At 48.5% G+C, this 22,704-nt stretch overlaps 1 protein-coding gene across 1 annotated transcript in view; it reads left to right on the top strand.

Annotated features, from left to right (window-relative positions):
* The window catches only part of DNAH10 (dynein axonemal heavy chain 10), a 1,995,301-nt gene that overhangs the window by 952,856 nt on the left and 1,019,741 nt on the right, over positions 1–22,704 (top strand). The window contains exons 34-35 of the mRNA XM_085636177.1: positions 19,168–19,320; positions 19,461–19,649. Of these exons, the coding sequence (XP_085492303.1) occupies positions 19,168–19,320; positions 19,461–19,649 (342 nt within the window). The remainder of the gene's footprint in view (positions 1–19,167; positions 19,321–19,460; positions 19,650–22,704) is intronic.

Genomic DNA, 22,704 nt, shown 5'->3' with positions numbered 1-22,704 from the left:
TCAATTCTTAAGAAATCAGAAAACAGAATAGCCAGGGTGAAACGTGCTAATACTTTACTACCTAAAATCACCAATAAGACTACTACAGAGCGCAACATACGCATGATAACTGAGTACAATGCATTAAGTCACATCATTAGGAAGAGCCTCAACAAACACTGGGGTATTCTCCAAACAGACACCTCTCTTCGGGAATTCTTTACCAGTTACCCACAGATTACATATAGACGAGGCTACAATCTACGTAGTAGACTTAGTCCTACTGTTCCAAAAGTTCAAAGGAAACAGTCTTGGTTTACACCTCTGACATTGGGTTTTCATAAATGTGGCTGCTGTGGGGTGTGTAGATGGGCGAAACATAAGACTTCATCTTTTTCTGGACATAATGGTAACCTATACACTATCAAATCCAACATCAATTGCACTACCAAATTTGTGGTATATATTATAGAGTGCAATTGTGGGAAACAATATGTGGGTAGCACCATCAGAGCACTTAAGGAGAGAATTGGCGAACACACCAGGGCAATTCACCAAGTAGATGCCAGATACCCAGTAGCTCTACACACTGCTAGCTGCTCTACACAGGATAGCCGGAAAGGTTTCCAATTTTTTGGGATAGAAACTATTGATGTAGGGGCGCGAGGGGGCAACAGAGAACTTCGCCTAAGACAGTGTGAGGCCATGTGGATAATGCGCCTACAGACGGTTGAGCATGGGCTTAATTATGACTCAGAAATGCAGTATTTCTTGGGTTGAGACGACTTTGTTCCGGATCTTTATCCATTCCGTCAATGATTTAATTTGCTGTTGCTTCTTTTTGCTCTTTTTGCTATTTTGCAATACTGTGTGTTGTTATCTTGCCCTGTACAAATTTGGATGTTGTTACATAATAATAACTGGGTCTCAAAATGCAATATACATGTGGGTGGATTAATGCCATCTAGCTATTTCTATTTCTGTTATTTGGTTTTCGTGACATCAACTGTATTTAAAATTTGTCATGTGGGTGGATTAATGCCATCTAGCTATTTCTATTTCTGTTATTTGGTTTTCGTGACATCAACTGTATTTAGAATTTGTCATGTCCCCACCTCGACATACTTGCCTTTTTCCGGCTGGCCTATTGCCTTGTAGAGTTTGAGTTTTTGTATATGTTGCTGTAAGTTATGTACTCTCTTACTCTCTTAATTCTACTATATCTTGCGATTGATCTATCTACTACATTATTACAATTGAGAACGATGACGTCTTAAGTGCTTTGTGCTTCAGTATATACTCTCTTTTTTGTTGTTTAACTCATTTAGTGCCTATAGTTTGGCACTTGTATTTTTATCCTGTATAATTTTTTACTGCAAACATATCATGTCATTGACTGGTGTAATATTTGACAACTGTCTGTCCAGTCATGTCTGATCCAATGCGCTACATGCCATATGTTTCGCTTATCAGTTTACCTTAATGTCAGCCTAGGATTTACAATTAATGATACATGCAGGACAGGGATGTCACTGGTATCTACTGTCCTACCTCCTTCTCTCTTTCTTCTGCCGCTCTCTTTTAACCTCTTTCTTTTCTATCCTCTTTTTAGGGGATTGAATTAGACAGTTTCATCGTATATTTGATGGGCTCCAGGTTGAGAGTTATAATTTTTCGGATGAACTTAATGGAGTTATTCACAACATAGGCTTTGAGCTTTGTTTTTTCCTTGTTTGAACATTAGAAACTTAAACCTAGGTTAGAGAACCGTGTCTCTTTTAGGAGATTACTTTGCACCACTCGCGTTTTGCAGCTGTGGTATTTGGTGATATTTTTCCCTTTACTTTCTGCGGGTAATCAATAGCTCGTGACGCATTGTGCGTGGTGCCTAGACAATGCTCATACTGTGAGGGTTCTCCTTAAAAATAAATTATGAGTATTTTTATTTACTTGATTTCCGACACTTCGGCTACAGTACATTGCAGTCCGTCTTCTTCCGGGGCTACTCGGTTTACTGATTTCTACGTTCTAGTGTTCGGGTGCTTCCTGCTATATAAGTACTTCCGGGTCACGAGTCTCGGATTCACTCGCATACGGAATAGATGCCGCCAGGACGCTTTGACACTTCGTTCCATATGTAAGTACATAGTTAATTGCTAATCTGGTTCGTTGCTTTTACATACGGCATAGATGTTGATTGGACATCTCTTTTATCTTAGATCTAACATAGTGGGAGACATTAACGTTACCCAACTTTGTCTCCTGCTGTTGTTTTCATTTCAGACAATGGTTTGCTCAGACTTGTTCTAACAAATACGTTACCTGACACATACGAGCTGGAATTATTCTTTAAGGATACTTTTTATGTATAACGGAATTTTACGTGACTGGCGGCATGAAGTCATCTTTGATCCTTGTTGCTTAATTTTGAAGGTACGAATCGTTTTCTTGTACTTGTGTTCGGATCGACATATTATTTACGTGTTTACGTGCAGTCTACATTGGGTGTATTATATCTTTTATTCGTACAGAGACGATACTTATTTGCACAGATCGACTGACCCTTCGCTCACAATTTGGCATCCCCTACCGGGTTGGAATTATCACCGGTGGAGGGGTAAGACATTCTCATTTACTGTTTCTTAGACATGCCTTTTTGATCATTGTCTTGGCATCTAGGAACACACGTGTTTTTTTACTATTTGTTTGTATTGTTTTATTTTGCAGTATCTACTGTCATTTTGGCACTAGCTTCAGGTATGGACGCGTTAGTGCATTTTTGTAGAATATTTACTCTTTGGGTACATAGCCTTTGGACCTTTCATTATATTCTGGTGCATTGGTGATGATTTTGTTTCTTTTTCCTTCCTTCCCTTTCTTTGTGACTTTTCACCGATTGGTGGTGCAGGCTTATTCTATACCTTGGTCTTATCATCACTTCAGTACCCTCTTGGAGCAGTGGTGTTTTCTTCTTTTTTATCTTCGCACTGGCGTGGTATCCTACGTTTATATTGAGCATTATATTTTGTAATTGCTTTGCTTGAGGCACATGTCTTAGCATGAAATGTTTTGTATTCTTTCCAGCCCTGAAGAGTCGTGGTTTACACGTCCCACGATGAAACACGTGTCGGCTGGATATGCTTATTAAACGGAATTACCAATTTATATATGGATGTTTTCTTTGTTGAATTGTACTTATTCATGTCAATTTTTGATTTAATGAATTGTATGTGTGCACAGGACTGTTCTTTTGCTTAGTTTTAGGTCAAATTTATTTGCCCTATACAATTTGAGGGGTTTAGGGGTCTCCCCTCCCTGTTTTGCACCATACAGATATTCAAGCTCACTGTACCTACGTTTATCTGCAGAGCGCCACTACTTCCTAATTTTTGAATACCCTATTCTAAAATTGTTAAAAGTTAATGAAACCAAAGCACTTACAGTAGAGGCCTATGACGTAGAGTTCTGGGACCATGATGGCTGCATTAAATTAGTGAGCATTGAAAATGTCTTGTCTTTAAGGCTACGAGAGACTCAATTTGAGCTCTTTTTTGTTGCCAGTGTTTTTTTTAATCCTGAGCATAAAACCATTGTCCAAAGATTTGCTATTAAACCAATGTTATCCACGATCCAAATTTAGGCCTCTGCAGTGCATGAATCTTATGAAATAACCCCACTGACCTTATGGAGCATATTGCAACCAAGCACCTTTATAGGTTCTTCCATGTTCACTGCTGGAGCACAAAACTCATATGCCACATATAAGTTTACCTGGTTCCTCTTTATCTCTTTTAACTTTTATTGAAACTATAACCATATACCACAAGATATGTATAAGCCATACATGTACAATATCAATTGCAAGTTCTAGATCACATTACAGAAAATGTGCACTATCCAGCTACCGCTCTATTCCAGAACTCGCAATCAACACCTCCTAGGTGCAGTTGTATTCGTGGGTGCCATGGCTTGCCATGGAGGAGGAGTCCATCAGTTCTTGTGGTGGATATGTATTCATCTATTGAACTACTCTATTTCCTCCACCACATCTTTGGTTGTTACGTCCCATAATCCTCTGGGTTGTCCGTGTCTAACCATGAGAGGTATGCCATAAGGCTACTCCATATGTCTTTGGGGCTAGAGGTTATAGGCAATGGGGAAGTGTAGACTTCGGATGGGTCATTACAATTAAATATGTCCTGTAACCACTCTTATTTCCTCGGACTGCCGTTCGGTGCCAATACATGGCCATGGCTAAACAGAGAGTGGCCAGCAACAGTGCTGGTGCCACAGATCTTTGGGTCCTGCTTGTTCGTAACTTAACATAGCTAAAAGTGCCGTCTCTGGGCATAGTGTTAGTCTGCCATCTATCATTGTTGATAATTCTGCTGGAAATGTAAGAGAGAAGCAGCCACGTTCTTGCACATTGCATGGAGTTGCCCGGGGGTGTCTGATTTTTGGACCAAAGTCCACGATATTATTAAGGAGGTCACTAGCTATACCTTGGATCCATCTCCAATGGTGGGACTGCTTGGATACGTGGAGGGGATACCACCCGCGGCTCGTAGGCTTATAGCCATGATGTTATTATTGGCAAAGAGGCATATAGCAATCTACTGGGGGGCCCCTAAATGCCCAAAAATTACAGAATGGGTGACAGATGTAACTTACTGCCAAGAACAGCTCACACACTATTGGGAACTCATGCCATCTGGGAGCCATTTGCTACTTGGATTAGAGCGAGAAACTCAGAGTCTGAAAGTGTAGCGCACCACTCGCCAGGGACTGATAGTCCAGATTTGGGTATTGTGGGTGTCGGTTAAACATTTCAGCTTTGTCTCCTGACATTCAACAGTGTCATAAATGTATGATGTGATGTACTGTCATTATAATGTATAACTGCTTGCCGTGTTGGCATCGCATATTGTGACCATTGATGTACCGATTCTGTTGCATGTCTGTCTGTGATCAACCAAAAATTCTACAAATATTGTTGATAATGTGTGAAATATCTTGTGCCAGAATTTAAGTATGGGGGAAGATCCAAGCCAAATGAAAAAAATCTGCCTGGTCTAGTCTGCATTGTGGGCATTGATGTGATCTGGAGAGGTCTATTCTAAACTGTTTTACAGATGTGTAATACGCCCAGTATAGAAATGTAAACTGTATAAGCTTCTGTCGGTGGTTGACTGATACTCATTCAGTTTGTGCGCAGCAATGTATTCCGTTTTGCATCTGTTGTCTCAGCTACCAAGTCCCTCACCCAGGCTTGCTTGAATTGTTATGTGCCCTCCATCCCGAGTTCCAGAAACATGGAATAAAGTTTCAATACTCATCTAGAGATTACATTTTCTGATCGATACATCTGCCAGTGGATTCCTCACCTTGTGAATATCCCCTGCGCCAGCAACATTCGGAAACTTTTGTAGCAGTCCATGCCGATGAGATCAAAGACGACGTCACAGAGGCACGGCTCCGCTCACGACTCCACCGACGTCACCGGCTTCATAAGAAGACCTCGTCGGCGTGATGACGTCAGTTCCCTTTTTTCTGCGCCGTCGACGGCAACGGATTTCGGGAATCTCTATCTGTAGCTTCACTGTTACTTTGTGTTTCTACTGGATTTCTCTGTCCTTTTTTCGTGAAAATGTCGACAAAGAAATCGGGGTTCAAGCCCTGTCGTGAATGTGGAAAACATATGTCTATCACGGATCCACATGATGACTGTGTATGGTGTTCATCTTCGGACCATGATGTGGATGGATGCTCTTGCTGTTGCAAGATGAGCTCCAAGGCTCTCAAGGAAAGAGGCGAAACTCTTCATCACGAGGATGAAAAAAGAGAAGAGAGGAAGGAGGAAGTCGAGAACGAGCTCACCATCGAGGTCGAGGTCGAGATAGAGGTCGGCGTCGAAGTCGACTTCGGGGCATGCTTCAAGATCTAAGAAGCCCAAAAAGAAGAGGAGACATTCTTCTCGACGTCACTCTGACAAGAATACGGCTCCGAAGTCGAAGTCGCCTTCTCGACGCCGTAAGGACTCTGTGTCTCCCTCACCCGTTCCGGATTCACCTGCTGGTCCTTCTTCTCCAGTGGCTTCACCGGTTCATTCTCCGGCTCCGGCTCCATCTCCGGCGCCGTCTCCAGCTCCAGTTGGCCCGAGTCCGGTGATGCCTGATCAGTACCCTGCGTTCCCTGGACCAGGTCAGGACCCCACGCATTATTTGAATGCAATGTACGGGGTATTTTCAAGAGCCATGTACTCCACTGGTGCACCTTCAGGTCCGATGGGTCCTATGGCCTTCAGTTTGGGAATGCCTCAGGCATATCCGCAGGCCCCCTTGATGCCATTTTTCCCGGCAACGCCGTCTTAGCATCTGCTGGCGCCGAGGACATCGACGCCGCTTCCTTCTTCACCGGCGCCGACTCGACCTCGCTCAATGCCGGCTGCTCCTGTGGAACCACGTTCGACGCCGGCACCGGTGCCGTCGGATTCGATCACGGCACCGCCGACGCCGGTTGTTCGAATCCGGTCTAGGAGGGAGGCTCAAAGGGTGCTTGATGAGCAAAGGTACCTTTTGGAAGAGGCAGAAGAAGGAGAGCTTGTGGAGTCTGATGACGTTTTTGAAGAACTTAAGGAGGTGTGACAAGGGGCACGACCCCGACCGAGACGACAGCCACCCAGTGCGAAAAGACTGCATGTACAACTCCATGTCCCCTCTTTACCTCCAGCACCCTGAAGCCTGGGACAGAGAGGCGAACTGCAGAAGCACGGGAGAGCGGGAGGAGTACTGTTACTTTAACTGGAACGAACTCGACTCCGACCACGCCCCCATCGATGACGACACGGATGGAAAGTGGACATGTCCCGGAAGCAGAGCGGAGAAGGTGTGTGCGAGGACAAGCAAGGAGCGGAGCGAGACGGGAGAGAGTCGAGAGGAGAATCCAGAGAGAGAGGGAGGACGAGATCGCCAGACACCGACCATCGTTGCCAACAGCGGAGCCAGGAGGCCAACGACCCAGTCATTCGCCCCGCCACGTTTCCGGAGAAGCGTGGCACCAGCAGGTACGGGCTCGTATCGCGGGTTGGGCGGGACGCCAGAGTTTACCTAAAACCTAGGAGCCGTACCCCCCAGTACCCTTCCCTCACACACCCGACACGTAGGATAGTATACAGAGCACGGTGTGATTCCTCCACCCCCTGGCCCCTCACGTGTGACTAAGTTTGCGCTCTGGACTGACCCTCATTTCCCTTCTATCCCTTTTCACCTCATCGATTGGACCGGAGAGCCGACCCCTTCCCCGGAGAACACGGCAACCTGGACCAAAGCAGGAGAGGAAAGACGCCTACGATCCGACGGCCGGTCCCAGACCAAGATGAGGAGACCCTCTACCCTTTTACCGCACAACGACGTACAAGAAAAGAGTATACCGAACAATAAAAACACCTTCTGATGGATACATCTGCCAGTGGATTCCTCACCTTGTGAATATCCCCTGCACCAGCATTCCACAGAACTTTTCTTTCCCAGCACTCCACGTCGATGTGGGCGACGCTCGCGACTCCATTCGACGTCACCGGAGCCATAAGAAGCCCACGTCGGCGCAGCGTTTTTTTTCCAGTGCTCTCTAGCTACTTTGTAGTTTAGCGGTGTAACTGTGTTAAATTCGGTATGTCTTCGACTAGGAAGTCGGGCTTTAAGCCCTGTAGGGAATGTGGAGGTCTGATGTCAATGACGGATCCGCACCAGAACTGCTTATGGTGCCTCTCTTCAGACCACGATATGGAGGAGTGCGGATGCTGCAGGAGCATGAATCCGAAAGCGCTCAAAGAGAGGAAGACTAAGCTCTTCATGAAGAAGATCGGTGAGGAGAAGAGAGGGAGGAAAAAGGAGAAGTCGAAGAGGGAGTCATCGACTTCGAGGTCTTCGAGGTCGAAGAAGCACCACAAAAAGAGGAAGCATTCTTCTCGACGTCGCTCCTCGAAGTCCAGGAAGTCGAGGTCGGCTTTGCCCCGTCGACGTCGGAGCAAAGGCTTGTCTCCTTCTCCTTCACCTTCGAAGTCACCGAGGCGTTCTCCTTCGAAGAAGCAGACTCCGGCTCAGTCCCCGACGCAGTCATCAGCTCCGTCTAAGGCTTCGACTCCGGTTCGAGTGGAGTCGGATGCTTCCATGGATGAACAGGAACAGGAAGAGTAAGTTCCGGTGCCTGAAGAATCTGCGGCTCCGGTGGCAGATACTGCGGAGCCGACGCCGGAGACCCCACAAGGGGATACAGGGTCTGTTCCTTTTCCTCAATTCCCGGCTCCAGGTACAGATTCTACAAATTTTTTGAATGCTATGTATGGCATATTTAATAGGGTGGCCTACCCATCCGGAGCACCAACTGGTCCCGTGGGTCCGATGGCATTTACACTAGGGGTGCCGCAGCATTATGCTCAGGCCCCCTTTATGCCCTTTATGCCGATGGCGCCTTCTTGGCAGTTTACGGCGCCGTCTGGGGATCCGATTCGACCTCGGAGGGACCAGCAGACTTCGGAGCCTTCCTCGACGCCGAGGCCGACTCCATCGGCGCCGCGTCCGGCGCCGCCGACTCCACCTATGGCGCCGCCGACTCCGGTACCTCTGGCTCCACCGACGCCGCGTACGACGTCGTCGACGCCGGCTCCCCGGATCCTGTCGAGAAGGGAGGCCCAGAGGGTGTTGGAGGAAGGGAGATATCGAGCAGAGGTGGAAGAAGGTGAAGTTGACTCTTCTTCTAATGAATTTGAAGGTATTGAAGAAGCAAGTGGGTTGGATACAACCCCGGAGTGGGAGCATACGTCTGCCAGGTCTTCTCCGCCTCAGGAATTGGCTCCCTATCATGTGGTGATCAAGAAAGCAGCAGATCTTTTGGATTTGCAGCTGCCCTCTGTGGAGTACAAATCCAACTTGCGAACAGAGGTGTTGCATTCTCCGTCTTCAACTTCAGAGCCCTTGTTGCCTTACAATGAGGCCATCTTGGAGCCGGTCTTGGAGGTGTGGAAGAAACCTCTTTCATCTCCGGCAGTGTGCAGGCAGGTGGCAAGAAGGTACAGGGTTGCACCAGGGGATCCTGACTTTTTGTCTACGCATCCATCTCCGGACAGCCTGGTTGTGCAGGCTTAATGTTCTAAACATGCTTCGGGTGCCTTCCCTCAGTCTCCAGCTGACAGGGAATCCAAGCAAGTTGATCAGGCAGCCAAAAAGACCTTTTCCTCAGGAAGTATGGCGTTGAAATCGTCTAATGCTACATGCCTTCTGGGGCGTTATGTGCATGCCCTGATGGACTCCATCAAATCTTTGGCCCCTAAGTTGCCTGAGGGGGATAAGTCGTCCTTCTTGGAGGTTGTTGCGGACACTCAGGCGGCTGCCAGACAGGTGATCCAGTCAGGGCTGGATACGGCGGACTCGGTGGCAAGAATTATGGGGTCGTCTGTGGCAGCAAGGAGGCAGGCTTGGCTCCGTACCTCGGGGTTCTCGGCTGATGTTCAAGCTACGTTGGTTGATCTGCCATTCGACGGACAGAAGTTGTTTGGGGAGAAAGCAGACTCTGCCCTTCAGCGATTTAAGGACAGCAGACTGACGGCGAAGTCCTTGGGTCTGCAGGCTCCTGCTAGGGGTTCGTCTTTTCGAAAGTTTAGGGGTTTCGGAAGAACATCTTTTCGCTCCTTCAGACAGCCCCAACAGCAGCAGCAACAACAACAGCAGCAGAATCCCCTCTATAGGTCCTATAGAGGGAAGCAAAGGAGTCGGAGAGGTTCTGGACGCAACCCCTCTTCTTCCTCATCCTCCTCTGCTCCAAATGAGGCTTCGGGGAAGCAGCCCTAGATCCCCCATCCCGGATCATGTAAGACCTGTGGGGGGTCGGGTGTCCTACTTTCTACGGGGTTGGACATCTATTACAACAGACCTTTGGGTTTTGAACCTCGTAGAGACTGGGTACGCCCTTCCCTTTCGGGAGTTTCCTCCCCCTTACCCTCCTTGCCAAGGTTATTGCTCGGAAGACCATCTGCTTCTCCTGCAGAAAGAAGTGCTAGCCTTGCTTCAGAAGGGTGCAATAGAGGTGGTTCCGGAGCAGGAAAGGGGTCAGGGATGCTACTCCCGGTATTTCCTGATTCCCAAAAAGTACGGCAGATTGCGTCCGATTCTGGACCTCAGAATCTTGAATTTTTACCTGAGACAGGAGAAATTCAAGATGCTGACCCTTGCGCAGGTTCTTCAAGCGTTGCAGCAAGGAGACTGGATGGTGTCGCTTGACTTGCAGGACGCGTACTTCCATGTCCCAATCCTGAAGTCGCACAGGAAGTATCTCCGTTTTACGGTTGGGTCGCAACATTACCAGTTTGCGGTCCTCCCGTTTGGTCTTACTACCGCACCTCGAGTCTTCACAAAGGTGATGGCAGTGGTGGCTGCTCATCTCAGGAGGTCGGGGATTCCGGTTTTCCCCTACCTGGACGATTGGCTTCTGAAGGCAGAGTCCCCAGAGATGGTGCAGCGTCATCTGCAGGTGACAACTCAGCTGTTGTTCGACTTGGGTTTTTCAATCAATGTGCCCAAATCTCACCTGGTGCCCTCTCAACGCAACCTGTTTATAGGGGCAGTACTGGACACTACTGTGTGTCGAGCATTCCCTCCTCCTCAAAGGATTCTCGTCATTCAGGAGATGGTCCCTTTATTCCACAGTGGAGCGGTTGTTCCAGTTCTGAAGGTCCTTCACCTGCTCGGTCTCTTCGCTTCCTGCATTCTGTTGGTCAACCATGCACGTTGGCACATGAGGGCGCTCCAGTGGTGCCTCCGCAAGCAGTGGTATCAGCACAACGGGGATCTCAGGGAGTCGGTCAAGATCTCCAGAGAAGCTGCAGCGGATCTGTCTTGGTGGAGTGTAGAGGGCAATCTGTCGCAGGGAAAGCCCTTTCATCTACCTCCATCAGTGGCCACAGTGATAACGGATGCATCCACCTTAGGGTGGGGTGCGCATCTGGGGGACCTGGAGATCAAAGGTCTGTGGTCTCCAGAGGAAAGGTTGCTTCACATCAACCTTCTGGAATTGCGGGCGATTCGTTTGGCGCTCAAGGCCTTCCTTCCTTCCCTTCGCGGTCAGTCGATTCAAGTCCTGACAGACAACACGACCGCGATGTTGTATGTCAACAAGCAGGGAGGAGTGGGGTCTCTTTGTCTATGCAGAGAGGCCTTACGTCTATGGACCTGGGTTCAGGACCATCAGATTTGTCTGATGGCAAATCATCTGGCCGGGGTGCTGAACGTACGTGCGGACAGTCTCAGTCGGCAGTTCTCCGCCGACCACGAGTGGAGGCTCCATCCGGAGGTAGTTCGTCACGTCTTTCGGACGTGGGGAACTCCTCGGGTGGATCTGTTTGCCACTTTCGAGAACGCGCACTGCCTGTCATTCTGCAGTCTCCAGTATCCGATGCAGGGGGCGTTGGGGGACGCGTTTCAGTTGAGTTGGGGCTCACAGCTCCTTTACGCGTTTCCTCCCATACCCTTGATTCCTCGGGTTCTAAGGAAGATTCGCCAAGACCGGGCCCAAGTCATATTGGTCGCCCCGGATTGGCCAAGAAGGGTGTGGTATACAGATCTTCTCCACCTCTCCTCGTGCCCTCCGCTCCGTCTCCCTCTGAGGGCAGACCTCCTCTCACAGTCGGAGGGGCAGGTTCTACACCCCCACCTCCAGAGCTTACACCTTCATGCCTGGAGATTGAACGGGGCAACCTGAGTTCCTTCTCTCTCCCACCTGATGTGGTGGATGTTATTTTATCGGCTAGGCGACACTCCGGATACTGCGGAGCCGACGCCTGGTCCATTTACTCCTACAGGTGGTCTAAATTTGTAAAATGGTGTGGAGAGAGGTCCATTGACCCTTTAAAAGCCCATCTTTCTGATGTTCTCCAGTTTGCTCTTTCCTTGGCTCAGCAGGGCTGTGCTGTGGCCACGGTCAAGGGCTATCTTTCGGCCTTATTGGCTTTTCTGTGCCTTCCAGATCAACCATCACTGTTTAAATCTCCGGTTGTTCTGAGGTTCATCAAGGGCCTTACAAACATGTTTCCTCACACTCCTTTTGTAATGCCTCAGTGGGACCTTAATCTTGTTTTAACCTTTCTAATGGGGTCCCCATTTGAGCCTCTTCATAGTTGTCCTTTGAGGCTGTTGTCCTTTAAGGTGGTTTTTCTTGTAGCGATAACCTCGGCAAGGAGGGTGAGTGAGCTTCAAGCTCTTAGTTCCAAACCTCCTTTTCTTACCTTACATGCTGAAAGGATGGTTCTGAGGACCAGGGCTGCCTTCCTGCCAAAGGTTGTCACTCCGTTTCATTTGGGGCAGTCCATTACTCTCCCTGTTTTCTATCCTCCTCCTCATCCTTCCAAAGAGGAGGAAAGGCTTCATCGCCTGGACCCAAAGAGAGCTGTAAGCTTTTACTTGGACAGAACGAAGGACTTTCGTCTGGACGATCAGCTCTTCGTGGGTTATGTTGGACATTCCAAAGGGAGAGCGGTGCACAAGCGCACGTTGTCGTGATGGATTATCCTTGCCATCAAGATCTGCTACGCCCTGGCTGGTAAGACTCCTCCTGAGGGTATTAGCGCTCATTCAACTAGAGCTAAATCATCCACATCTGCTTTGGCCAGGGGTGTTCCTGTGGCAGATATTGGTAAGGCCGCGACTTGGGCCTCCCTCCATACCTTCGCAAAGCATTATTGCTTGGACTCAGAGATGAGGAGGGAGGGCCACTTTGCGCGCTCTGTTTTGCAAGACTTTCTGGTATAGGAAGGTGGACACCCTCCTCCGGGAGTGGGGACTGCTGTGGGAATCTATTCACAAGGTGAGGAATCCACTGGCAGATGTATCCATCAGAAGAACAAGTTACTTACCTTCGGTAACACTTTTTCTGGTGGATACAGTATCTGCCTGTAGATTCCTCACTGACCCACCCACCTCCCCGTTGTCCACCTTTGTATACCATGAAAAAGGTCTTGTAGATATGTTTTTATGCTGTATGTTACAGTTGTAGGAAATGCTTGGTTTACTTTGCATTCCTTTCCTTTGCATATTATGTATATGTATTAGTATATTGTATACTGTGTATTCTTTGAGTCTGTCGTTAGTCCACCTGTTCGCCTCAAAGGCACGGAAAAAATGGGTGGAACTGACGTCATCACGCCGACGTGGGCTTCTTATGGCTCCGGTGACGTTGAATGGAGTCGCGAGCGGAGCCGATGCATTATGACGTCGCCCACGTCGACGTGGAGTGCTGGGAAAGAAAAGTTCTGTGGAATGCTGGTGCAGGGGATATTCACAAGGTGAGGAATCCACAGGCAGATACTGTATCCACCAGAAAAAGCGTTACCGAAGGTAAGTAACTTGTTCGTTAGCACACCATCCCGCCTCTGAGTCTCCTTATATCCCGCTTCAGGAGGCTAGTGGCTTGGATTTATCTCCTGAATGGGAAATTACTCCACCTTCTGATGAACCCTCAAAGGATGTGGCTCCATATCATGCAGTCATAAGGAAGGCAGCTGAGCTGTTAGATCTGCAGTTGCCTACTACTGAATTCAAGTCAAACATTCTAACAGAGGTACTGCATTCTCCTACTACGGTTTCAGAACCATTGTTGCCATTTAATGAGGCCATTATAGATTCTGTAATGGAGGTGTGGCGTAAGCCTTTTTCTGCTCCCGCAGTTTCTAAAACAGTTGCCAGGAGGTATAGGGCAGCTCCAGGGGACCCAGAGTTTTTAACTTCACATCGGTCGCCTGAGAGCTTGGTGGTTCAGGCTGCTTGTTCAGGGAAATCTAAGGGTGCGTTTCCTCAGGTCCCAAGTGACAGAGAAGCTAAAAAACTAGATCAGTCGGCCAAAAAGGTCTTTTCATCGGCCAGCATGGCCCTTAAATCTACAAATTCCACTTTCCTTTTGGGACGCTATATTCATGCGCTCATGGATTCTGCAAAGAAATTGGCTCCAAAACTATCTGAGGAGGATAGGGCTGGCTCTAATGAGGTCTTGACGGATGCCCAGGCAGCAGCACGTCAGGTGATACAAAGTGGACTGGACACAGCGGATTCAGTAGCAAGAGTCATTCTTCTGTTGCCACTAGGAGGGGTGCGTGGCTTAAGTCTTCAGAGCTTTCCCCTAATGTGCAATCACCGCTGTTGGACTTGCCTTTTGATGGCTCTGAACTACTTGGCAAAAAGGCAGATGCTGCACTTGAACATTTTAAGGAAAGTAAGGCTACGGCTAAGTCTTTGGGTCTTCAATCCCAGTCAAGAGGATCGTTTAAGAGAAATAGGGGTTTCGGAAGGGCAACCTTTCGTTCCTACAGGCAGACCCAACAGCAACAGCAGCAACAACAGCAGAGCTCTCTGTATAAGGGGTACAGAGGTAGAATCAGGGGTCGCTGACGTGGCCGTCAACTCTCCTCCTCCACCTCCTCCTCCTCTTCCTCTTCCTCAGCCCCTCCTACCAACGCAAAGCAGCCCTAGATCCGCCATTCTGGATCATGTTGGTCCTGTGGGGGGCCGGTTTACCCATTTTCTACAAGATTGGGAATCAGTTACTACAGACCTTTGGGTTCTGGATCTTGTAGAAAATGGGTATGCCCTTCCCTTTCGGGAATTCCCTCCAAATTACCCTCCTTGTCAAGGGGCTTGCTCAGAGAACCACCGTCTTCTCCTACAGGAGGGAGTCCTGAAATTATTACAAAAAGGTGCGATAGAGGTGGTTCCAGAGCAGGAGAGGGGTCAGGGATGCTACTCCCGGTATTTCCTGATTCCAAAAAAGGACGGCAGACTGTGTCCGATATTGGACCTCAGGATCTTGAATCTTTATCTGAAGCAAGAAAAGTTCCAGATGCTCACCCTTGCGCAGGTTCTTCAGGTGCTGAATCAGGAGGACTGGATGGTGTCGATCGACTTGCAGGATGCGTATTTCCACATCCCCATCCTGAAGTCGCACAGGAAGTATCTCCGGTTTACGGTAGGATCGCAACATTATCAGTGTGCGGTCCTTCCGTTTAGTCTTACTACTGCACCCCGAGACTTCACGAAGGTGATGGCAGTGGTGGCAGCACATCTTAGGAGGTCGGGGATTTCGGTTCTCCCCTATCTGGACGACTGGCTGATCAAAGCCGAGTCGCCGGAGAAGGTGCTACATCATCTGCGAATAACAACTAAGCTGTTGTACAAATTGGGTTTCTCGATAAATGTGCCCAAATCTCACCTGGTGCCCTCTCAGCGCAACCTGTACATAGGGGCGGTACTGGACACTACTGTGTGTCGAGCATTCCCACCACCACAGAGGATTCTCGACATACTGGAAATGATTCCTTTATTTTACAATGGAGCGGTCCTTCCAGTCCTGAAGGTCCTTCGTCTGCTCGGTCTGTTTGCTTCATGCATTCTGTTGGTCAACCATGCACGCTGGCACATGAGGGCGCTCCAGTGGTGTCTCCGCAGGCAGTGGTATCAGCACAAAAGAGATCTCAGGGAGTCTGTGAGGATCTCCAGAGAAGCTGCGGCGGATCTGTCTTGGTGGAGTATGGAGGGCAATCTGTCTCAAGGAAAGTCCTTTCATCTACCTCCGTCGGTGGCCACAGTAATAACGGATGCATCCACTTTAGGGTGGGGTGCGCATCTGGGGGATCTGGAGATCAAAGGTCTTTGGTCTCCAGAGGAAAGGCTACTTCACATTAACCTTCTGGAATTGCGGGCGATACGTTTGGCACTCCAGGCCTTCCTCCCTTCCCTTCGCGGTCAGTCGGTTCAAGCCCTGAGGGACAACACTACCGCGATGTGGTATGTCAACAAGCAGGGAGGAGTGGGGTCTCTTTGTCTCTGCAGAGAGGCTCTGCGTCTCCGGTCCTGGGCTCAGGATCATCAGATTTGTCTGATGGCAAATCATCTGGCCGGAGTTCTGAACGTGCGTGCAGACAGTCTCAGTCGGCAGTTCTCCGCCGACCACGAGTGGAGGCTCCATCCAGAGGCGGTTCGTCACGTCTTTCGGACGTGGGGAACTCCTCGGGTGGACCTGTTTGCCACTCACGAGAACGCTCACTGCCCGTCATTCTGCAGTCTCCAGTATCCGATGCAGGGAGCGTTGGTGGACGCGTTTCAGTTGAGTTGGGGCTCACAACTCCTTTACGCGTTTCCCCCCATACCCTTGATTCCTCGGGTTCTGAGGAAGATTCGCCAAGACCGGGCCCAAGTCATATTGATCGCCCCGGATTGGCCAAGAAGGGTGTAGTATACAGATCTTCTCCACCTCTCTTCGTGCCCTCCGCTCCGTCTCCCTCTCAGGGCAGACCTCCTCTCGCAATCGGAGGGGCAGGTTCTACACCCCCACCTCCAGAGCTGACACCTTCATGCCTGGAGATTGAACGGGGCAACCTGAATTCTTTTTCTCTCCCGCCTGATGTGGTAGATGTAATTTTGTCTGCCAGACGTCATTCCACCAAATCGATCTATTCCTATAGGTGGTCTAAATTTGTACTCTGGTGTGGAGAGAAGTCAATTGATCCTTTGAAGGCTCGTTTATCTGACATTCTGCAGTTTGCCCTTTCTCTTGCTCAGCAAGGTTTTGCTGTGGCTACTGTTAAGGGATACTCATCGGCTTTGTCGGCTTTCCTTTGCTTGCCGGATCAGCCGTCATTGTTTAAATCACCTATTGTTCTACGATTTCTAAAGGGCCTTACGAACAAGTTTCCTCCTACTCCCTTTATTGTGCCTCAATGGGACTTAAACCTTGTCTTAACTTATCTTATGGGTTCTCCCTTCGAGCCCTTACACAAGTGTCCTTTGAGACTGTTGTCTTTTAAGACGGTTTTTCTTATTGCAATCACCTCGGCAAGGAGGGTAAGTGAGCTTCAAGCTCTGAGTTCAAAACCCCCGTTCTTGACCATTCATGCTGAAAGAATGGTACTCAGGACCAGGGCTGCATTTCTGCCTAAAGTGGTAACTCCCTTCCATCTGGGGCAGTCCATTACCCTCCCTACCTTCTATCCTCCCCCTCACCCTTCCAAAGAGGAGGAGAGACTTCACCGCTTGGACCCTAAGAGGGCAGTGAGCTTCTACCTTGACAGGAGAAAAGACTTTCGAGTTGAGGACCAGCTCTTCGTGGGCTTTGTTGGCTGCAGGAAAGGCAGAGCGGTGCACAAGCGCACCCTTTCCAGATGGATTGTCTTGTGCATCAAGATATGCTACTCTTTGGCTGGTAAGGAACCTCCAGAGGGTTTAAGAGCCCATTCTACTAGAGCTAAGTCTTCCACTTCTGCTTTGTCTAAGGGTGTTCCTGTGGAGGACATTTGTAGGGCGGCAACTTGGGCCTCCCTCCACACTTTTGCAAAACATTATTGTTTAGACTCCGAGGTGAGGAGGGACGGACACTTTGCTCGTTCCGTCCTTCAGGACTTTTTTGTATAGAAGGGTGGACACCCTCCTCCGGGAGTGGGGACTGCTGTGGGAATCTATTCACAAGGTGAGGAATCCACTGGCAGATGTATCCATCAGAAGAACAAGTTACTTACCTTCGGTAACGCTTTTTCTGGTGGATATAGTATCTGCCTATGGATTCCTCACTGACCCACCCGCCTCCCCGTTGTCCACCCTTGTATACCTTTAGTATATGTATTTGTTGCTGTCAAAGGCATTGTGTTGTTTCTTTTGCCTTTCTATTTTAATATCCACACTAAGGTGGTATCATCCTGCTTTTTTATACTCAGAATTATGAGGAAAATTAAGCGTTTCCTTTTGGATGACTGCCTCAGAACAGCAGTAACGGCACTTGTCATGTCCCGCCTAGACTACTGTAATGCGTTCTACATCAATATTCACAAAAGGCAGCTCAGCCGATTACAGACGGTACAAAATGCTGCTGCCAGACTCCTCCTGGGCATCCCTAAGTTTGTATCCATAAGAAAGGGACTTTGGGACCTTCATTGGATACCTATGAGACAGCGGATTGAATTCAAGGCCCTTTGCATTGTTTTCAAAACCCTGGAAGGATGTGGGCCAGAATTTATGAGAAAACATCTACATTGGTATACCCCTTCCAGGGTATTTTGCTCAACCACAGCAAGGCAGGTACAAGTTCAACGAGTTAAAACAGCCAGTTGGGGGGGGGCAGAAGTTTCTTCTACTGTGCTGCTAAGCTCTGGAACAGTCTCCCTTCGCAGCTTAGAGAGGCCTCCGGCCTCTTGGAGTTTAGGAGGGGTCTCAAAACCTGGCTTTTCTCCTAACAGTTCCCTTTTGTTCATGCTTTCATCCTCTCAACCAGTAGGCAATGCATTTCAGCGCCAGGACACCTAACGGTAGCAGTGCGCTTTGCAAGTCTCATTAACATAACATAACATAACATTTGTTTATTATGTACTGTGTATACTGTGTATATATTGCTGTCAGTCCGTCCGTGTGCCTCGATGGTCTTCTTATGGAGCCGGTGTCGTCAGTGGAGTCGCGAGCGGAGCCGTGCCTCTGTGACGTCGTCTTCGACCTCATCGGTGTGGACTGCTACAAATGTTTCCGAATGTTGCTGGCGCAGGGGATATTCACAAGGTGAGCAATCCACAGGCAGATACTGTATCCACCGGAAAAAGCGTTACCGAAGGTAAGTAACTTGTTCATCTGAGTCAAACCTACCATCTCTTGTGGCTCTGCTGGGAATCCTGGCAGTTTCTCCTGACTCTTGTATCTCTCAGCATGGCTTGCACAATATCATTGATAAAGGCGGTTTTCAAATTGACAGTAGCAATGTATGAAGGTTCCTTTGTTAAGTGACGCATAATTGGTGATTAGAGGGTTCAAACAAAATCCTAATCACAAATGCTTAGGGTTTTTTAAACCATTCTTCAAGTCTTGAAAATCAATTAAATGAAATGTATTAGAGCGATAGATTAATAATATGCTGAAATATTCTGAGAGTCCTTTTAACATAAATCTGCACTTTTACTGTTCCTAGCCAAGACTGAAGCAGTTGCTTACTAGAGGACAGCTTGTTAATGAGTTTGTATATATCTTTTTCACCATTTTTAACTGCCTTTTCACAGTGAATATGGGATTTCCCCAATATAAATCATGATTGACTGTGAGCTTGTAGTGCAGTGTAAACTGATTATCTATATGTTGCTATGTTTTAAGTAACAATAATTGCCTCTTCTTTTGAATTTAGGCAGTTGGTAAAATATTTTCTGGCCTTGCCCAATGTGGGGCATGGGGGTGCTTTGATGAGTTCAATCGAATTGATGCCTCTGTGCTCTCCGTCATCTCATCGCAGATACAAACTATCAGAAATGCTCTTATCCATCACCTAGAGAGATTTCAGGTATGACTTGCATTCAATTATTTAAAAGGTAGCGTATTAAAATTGGTACATGAGTATATTATCTTTAAATACAATTGTTGTATTACTTTTTAAATAAACTGAACAATGCCCACCATAGTAACTTTAGTTATTGACTCCAGTTTGAAGGGCAAGAAATCGCTTTGGATAGCCGGATGGGAATCTTCATCACCATGAATCCTGGTTATGCTGGCCGCACAGAGCTCCCAGAGTCGGTGAAGGCTCTCTTCAGGCCTGTGGTTGTGATTGTGCCAGATCTACAGCAAATCTGTGAAATAATGCTCTTTTCAGAAGGATTTCTTTTGGCAAAGGTAAGGCATTCTAGTGTGATGGTAATCTTGGTTAGATATAGTTTTCAATATTAAGATTCTCATTTAGAGTGTGGCGGGGGTGGCCTGTTATCTGTCAGGGAGGTGTGAGTCTTTACTTCGGCTATCCTGGCTGGGTTACCTCCCACCATATTTAGAACTCTCGACTGGCCCTGCAGAGATATATGTGCCTTCATAGGAACTGCTGATATGGTGGCTCCTCTAAAGGCACTGAAAGCTTGCTGAGCGGGGTCATATTTCAGGTGACCACGCAACAAACCTTTCTGTTTTTCAAAAACAGACTCCCAAAGTGAGAGTTTGTTTTTGTAACAAAAATGTATGTCCCTGACACCATGGAAGCATCATAAGGCTTTTGTAATTATTTCCTGTTTGGAAACCCTGAAATGAGGATAAAAAAAAGTACAGCAGTCCATCCACTGTATGCTGCAGATGGTCTGATGCACCTACAATGATGGCCTCAACTCTGTCGAGCCATCAATGTAGGGCTTCTGAAGGTAGAACCAGCAAGTACACCCCTCGCGGCAGCATGACTGTTAGAATGGGTGGGCCATCAGTTTGCGAAACAGATTACAATGCCACATTTGTGGAAAAGTTCTGTGTCCTCCAAATTCTAAATCAGACTCTAAATGTTTTGTGTCACCTGTGCTTATATAAGTTTGTGGCTTAAAACAGAGGGGCAGCACAAAAGGGCATGAGGAGGGGGTTGGGAGCAGGAGGGTATAAGGGGTAAGAGTGTTTGCCACTGGGGGGAGCATAGCAATAGGAAACGTTATGTGCTAACGGAACTGAGTGGAAAGGATTATAGAGAAGCGGTTAAGGGATGTGCCAGCGAGTTGAGTTCCAGACCAGGGACTTGGTTGCAGTTGGCAAGTTAGAAGTTAACAGTGGCTATAGGCCGATGCTTGTTTTGTTTACAAAGAAAAATACACACCTTCTCGTGTGAACCAGATCTAGTTCAAGGAGTAATGTCGAACTCTTTGACTCGAGATCACAGTGTGACAATATTTCTGATGGATACATCTGCCAGTGGATTCCTCACCTTGTGAATATCCCCTGCGCCAGCATTCCACGGAACTTTTTTCCCCAGCACTCCACGTCGACGTGGGCGACGTCATAATGCATCGGCTCCGCTCGCGACTCCGTATGACGTCACCGGAGCCATAAGAGGCCCACGTCGGCGTGATGACGTCAGTTCCCTTTTTTCCGCGCCGTCGACGCACAACTGTTTTTCCAGTACTCTCCTGCTACTTTGTAGTTGTAAGGTGTTACTGTTGTAAAATCTGTAATGTCTTCGACGAGGAAGTCGGGCTTTAAGCCCTGTAGGGAATGTGGGGGCCATATGTCGATGACGGACCCACATGAGGACTGCTTGTGGTGCCTTTCGTCGGACCACGATGTTGAAGATTGTGCATGCTGTAGGAGGATGAATCCGAAGGCATTGAAGGAAAGGAAGGCTAAGCTGTTTATGGCGAAGATCGGTAAGAAGAAGAGAGGGAGAAAGAAGGAGAAGTCGAGGCCGGAGTCGTCGACTTCGAGGTCGTCGAAGTCGAAGAAACACCACAAAAAAAGGAAACATTCTTCACGACGCCGGTCTTCGAAGAGCAGGAAGTCAAGGTCGACTTCGCCCCGACGACGTCGAAGTAAGGACTTGTCACCTTCTCCTTCTAAGTCTCCGGGAGGATCTCCTTCGCCGAAGCGGGCTCCAGCGCGACCACCGGCGCAGTCCCCGGCGCAGTCACCGGCGCCGTCACCGGCGTCGTCTCCGGTTCCAGTGGAGTCGCCTGTTTCTGATGGTAAACAGGAACAAAGGGAAGAGCCTACTCCGGTGCCTGAAGATTCTACGGCTCCAGTAGAGGACACTGCGGCGCCGCTCGCCAGGTACTCCGCAGAGGGATACAGGTTCAGTACCTTATCCTCAGTTCCCGGCTCCAGGTACTGATTCTACACATTTCTTGAATGCCATGTATGGTATCTTTAATAGGGCGGCCTTCCCATCCGGAGCACCAACTGGTCCCGTGGGTCCCATGGTGTATACGCTAGGGGTGCCGCAGCATTACGCTCAGGCCCCCTTTATGTCCTTTCTGCCGGTGGCGCCTTCGAGGCAGTTTCCGGCGCCGTCTGGGGATCCGTCACGGCTTCGGCTGGATCATCCTGCTTCAGAGCCTTCCTCGACGCCGTTGCCGACTCCATCGGCGCCGCGTCCGGCGCCGCCGACTCCGTCTATGGCGCTGCCGACTCCAATACCTCTGGCTCCACCGACGCCGCGTACGACGTCGACAATGCCGGCTCCCCGGATTCGATCAAGAAGGGACGCCCAAAGGGTATTGGAAGAAGGAAGGTATAGAGCAGAGGTAGAGGAAGGTGAGATGGACACATCCTCTGATGAATTTGAGGGGATACAAGAGGCTAGTGGCCTGGATACGACCCCAAAGTGGGAGCACACTTCATCAAGATCATCTCCACCACAAGAATTGGCACCCTATCATGTGGTTATTAAAAAGGCCGCAGAACTGTTAGATTTACAGTTACCCTCTGCAGAGTATAAGTCTAACTTGCTGACGGAGGTGCTGCACTCTCCTACGTTGACTTCAGAGCCTTTACTGCTTTTTAATGAGGCCATCTTGGAGCCTGTTTTGGAGGTATGGAGAAAACCACTTTCTTCTCCGGCGGTGTTCAGACAGGTGGCGAGAAGATACAGGTTGGCGCCTGGGGATCCGGATTTTCTATCTACACACCCGTCTCCAGAGAGCCTAGTTGTGCAGGCATCCTGCTCAAAGCACGCTTCGGGGGCTTTCCCTCAGTCTCCTGCAGATAGGGAGTCCAAAAAGGTCGACCAGGCGGCTAAAAAGACTTTCTCTTCAGGAAGTATGGCACTAAAGTCTTCCAATGCCACGTGCTTGCTGGGTCGTTACGTGCATGCCTTAATGGACTCAATGAAGTCTTTAGCCCCTAAGCTGCCTGAGGGTGATAAGGCGTCCTTCTTGGAGGTAGTTGCAGACTCTCAGGCCGCTGCCAGACAGGTGATCCAATCAGGGCT

This window comes from Triturus cristatus, chromosome 11 (genome assembly GCF_964204655.1).
Source record: "Triturus cristatus chromosome 11, aTriCri1.1, whole genome shotgun sequence".
Lineage (NCBI taxonomy): Eukaryota > Metazoa > Chordata > Amphibia > Caudata > Salamandridae > Triturus > Triturus cristatus.
This window is presented reverse-complemented; position numbering and strand designations above follow the sequence as displayed.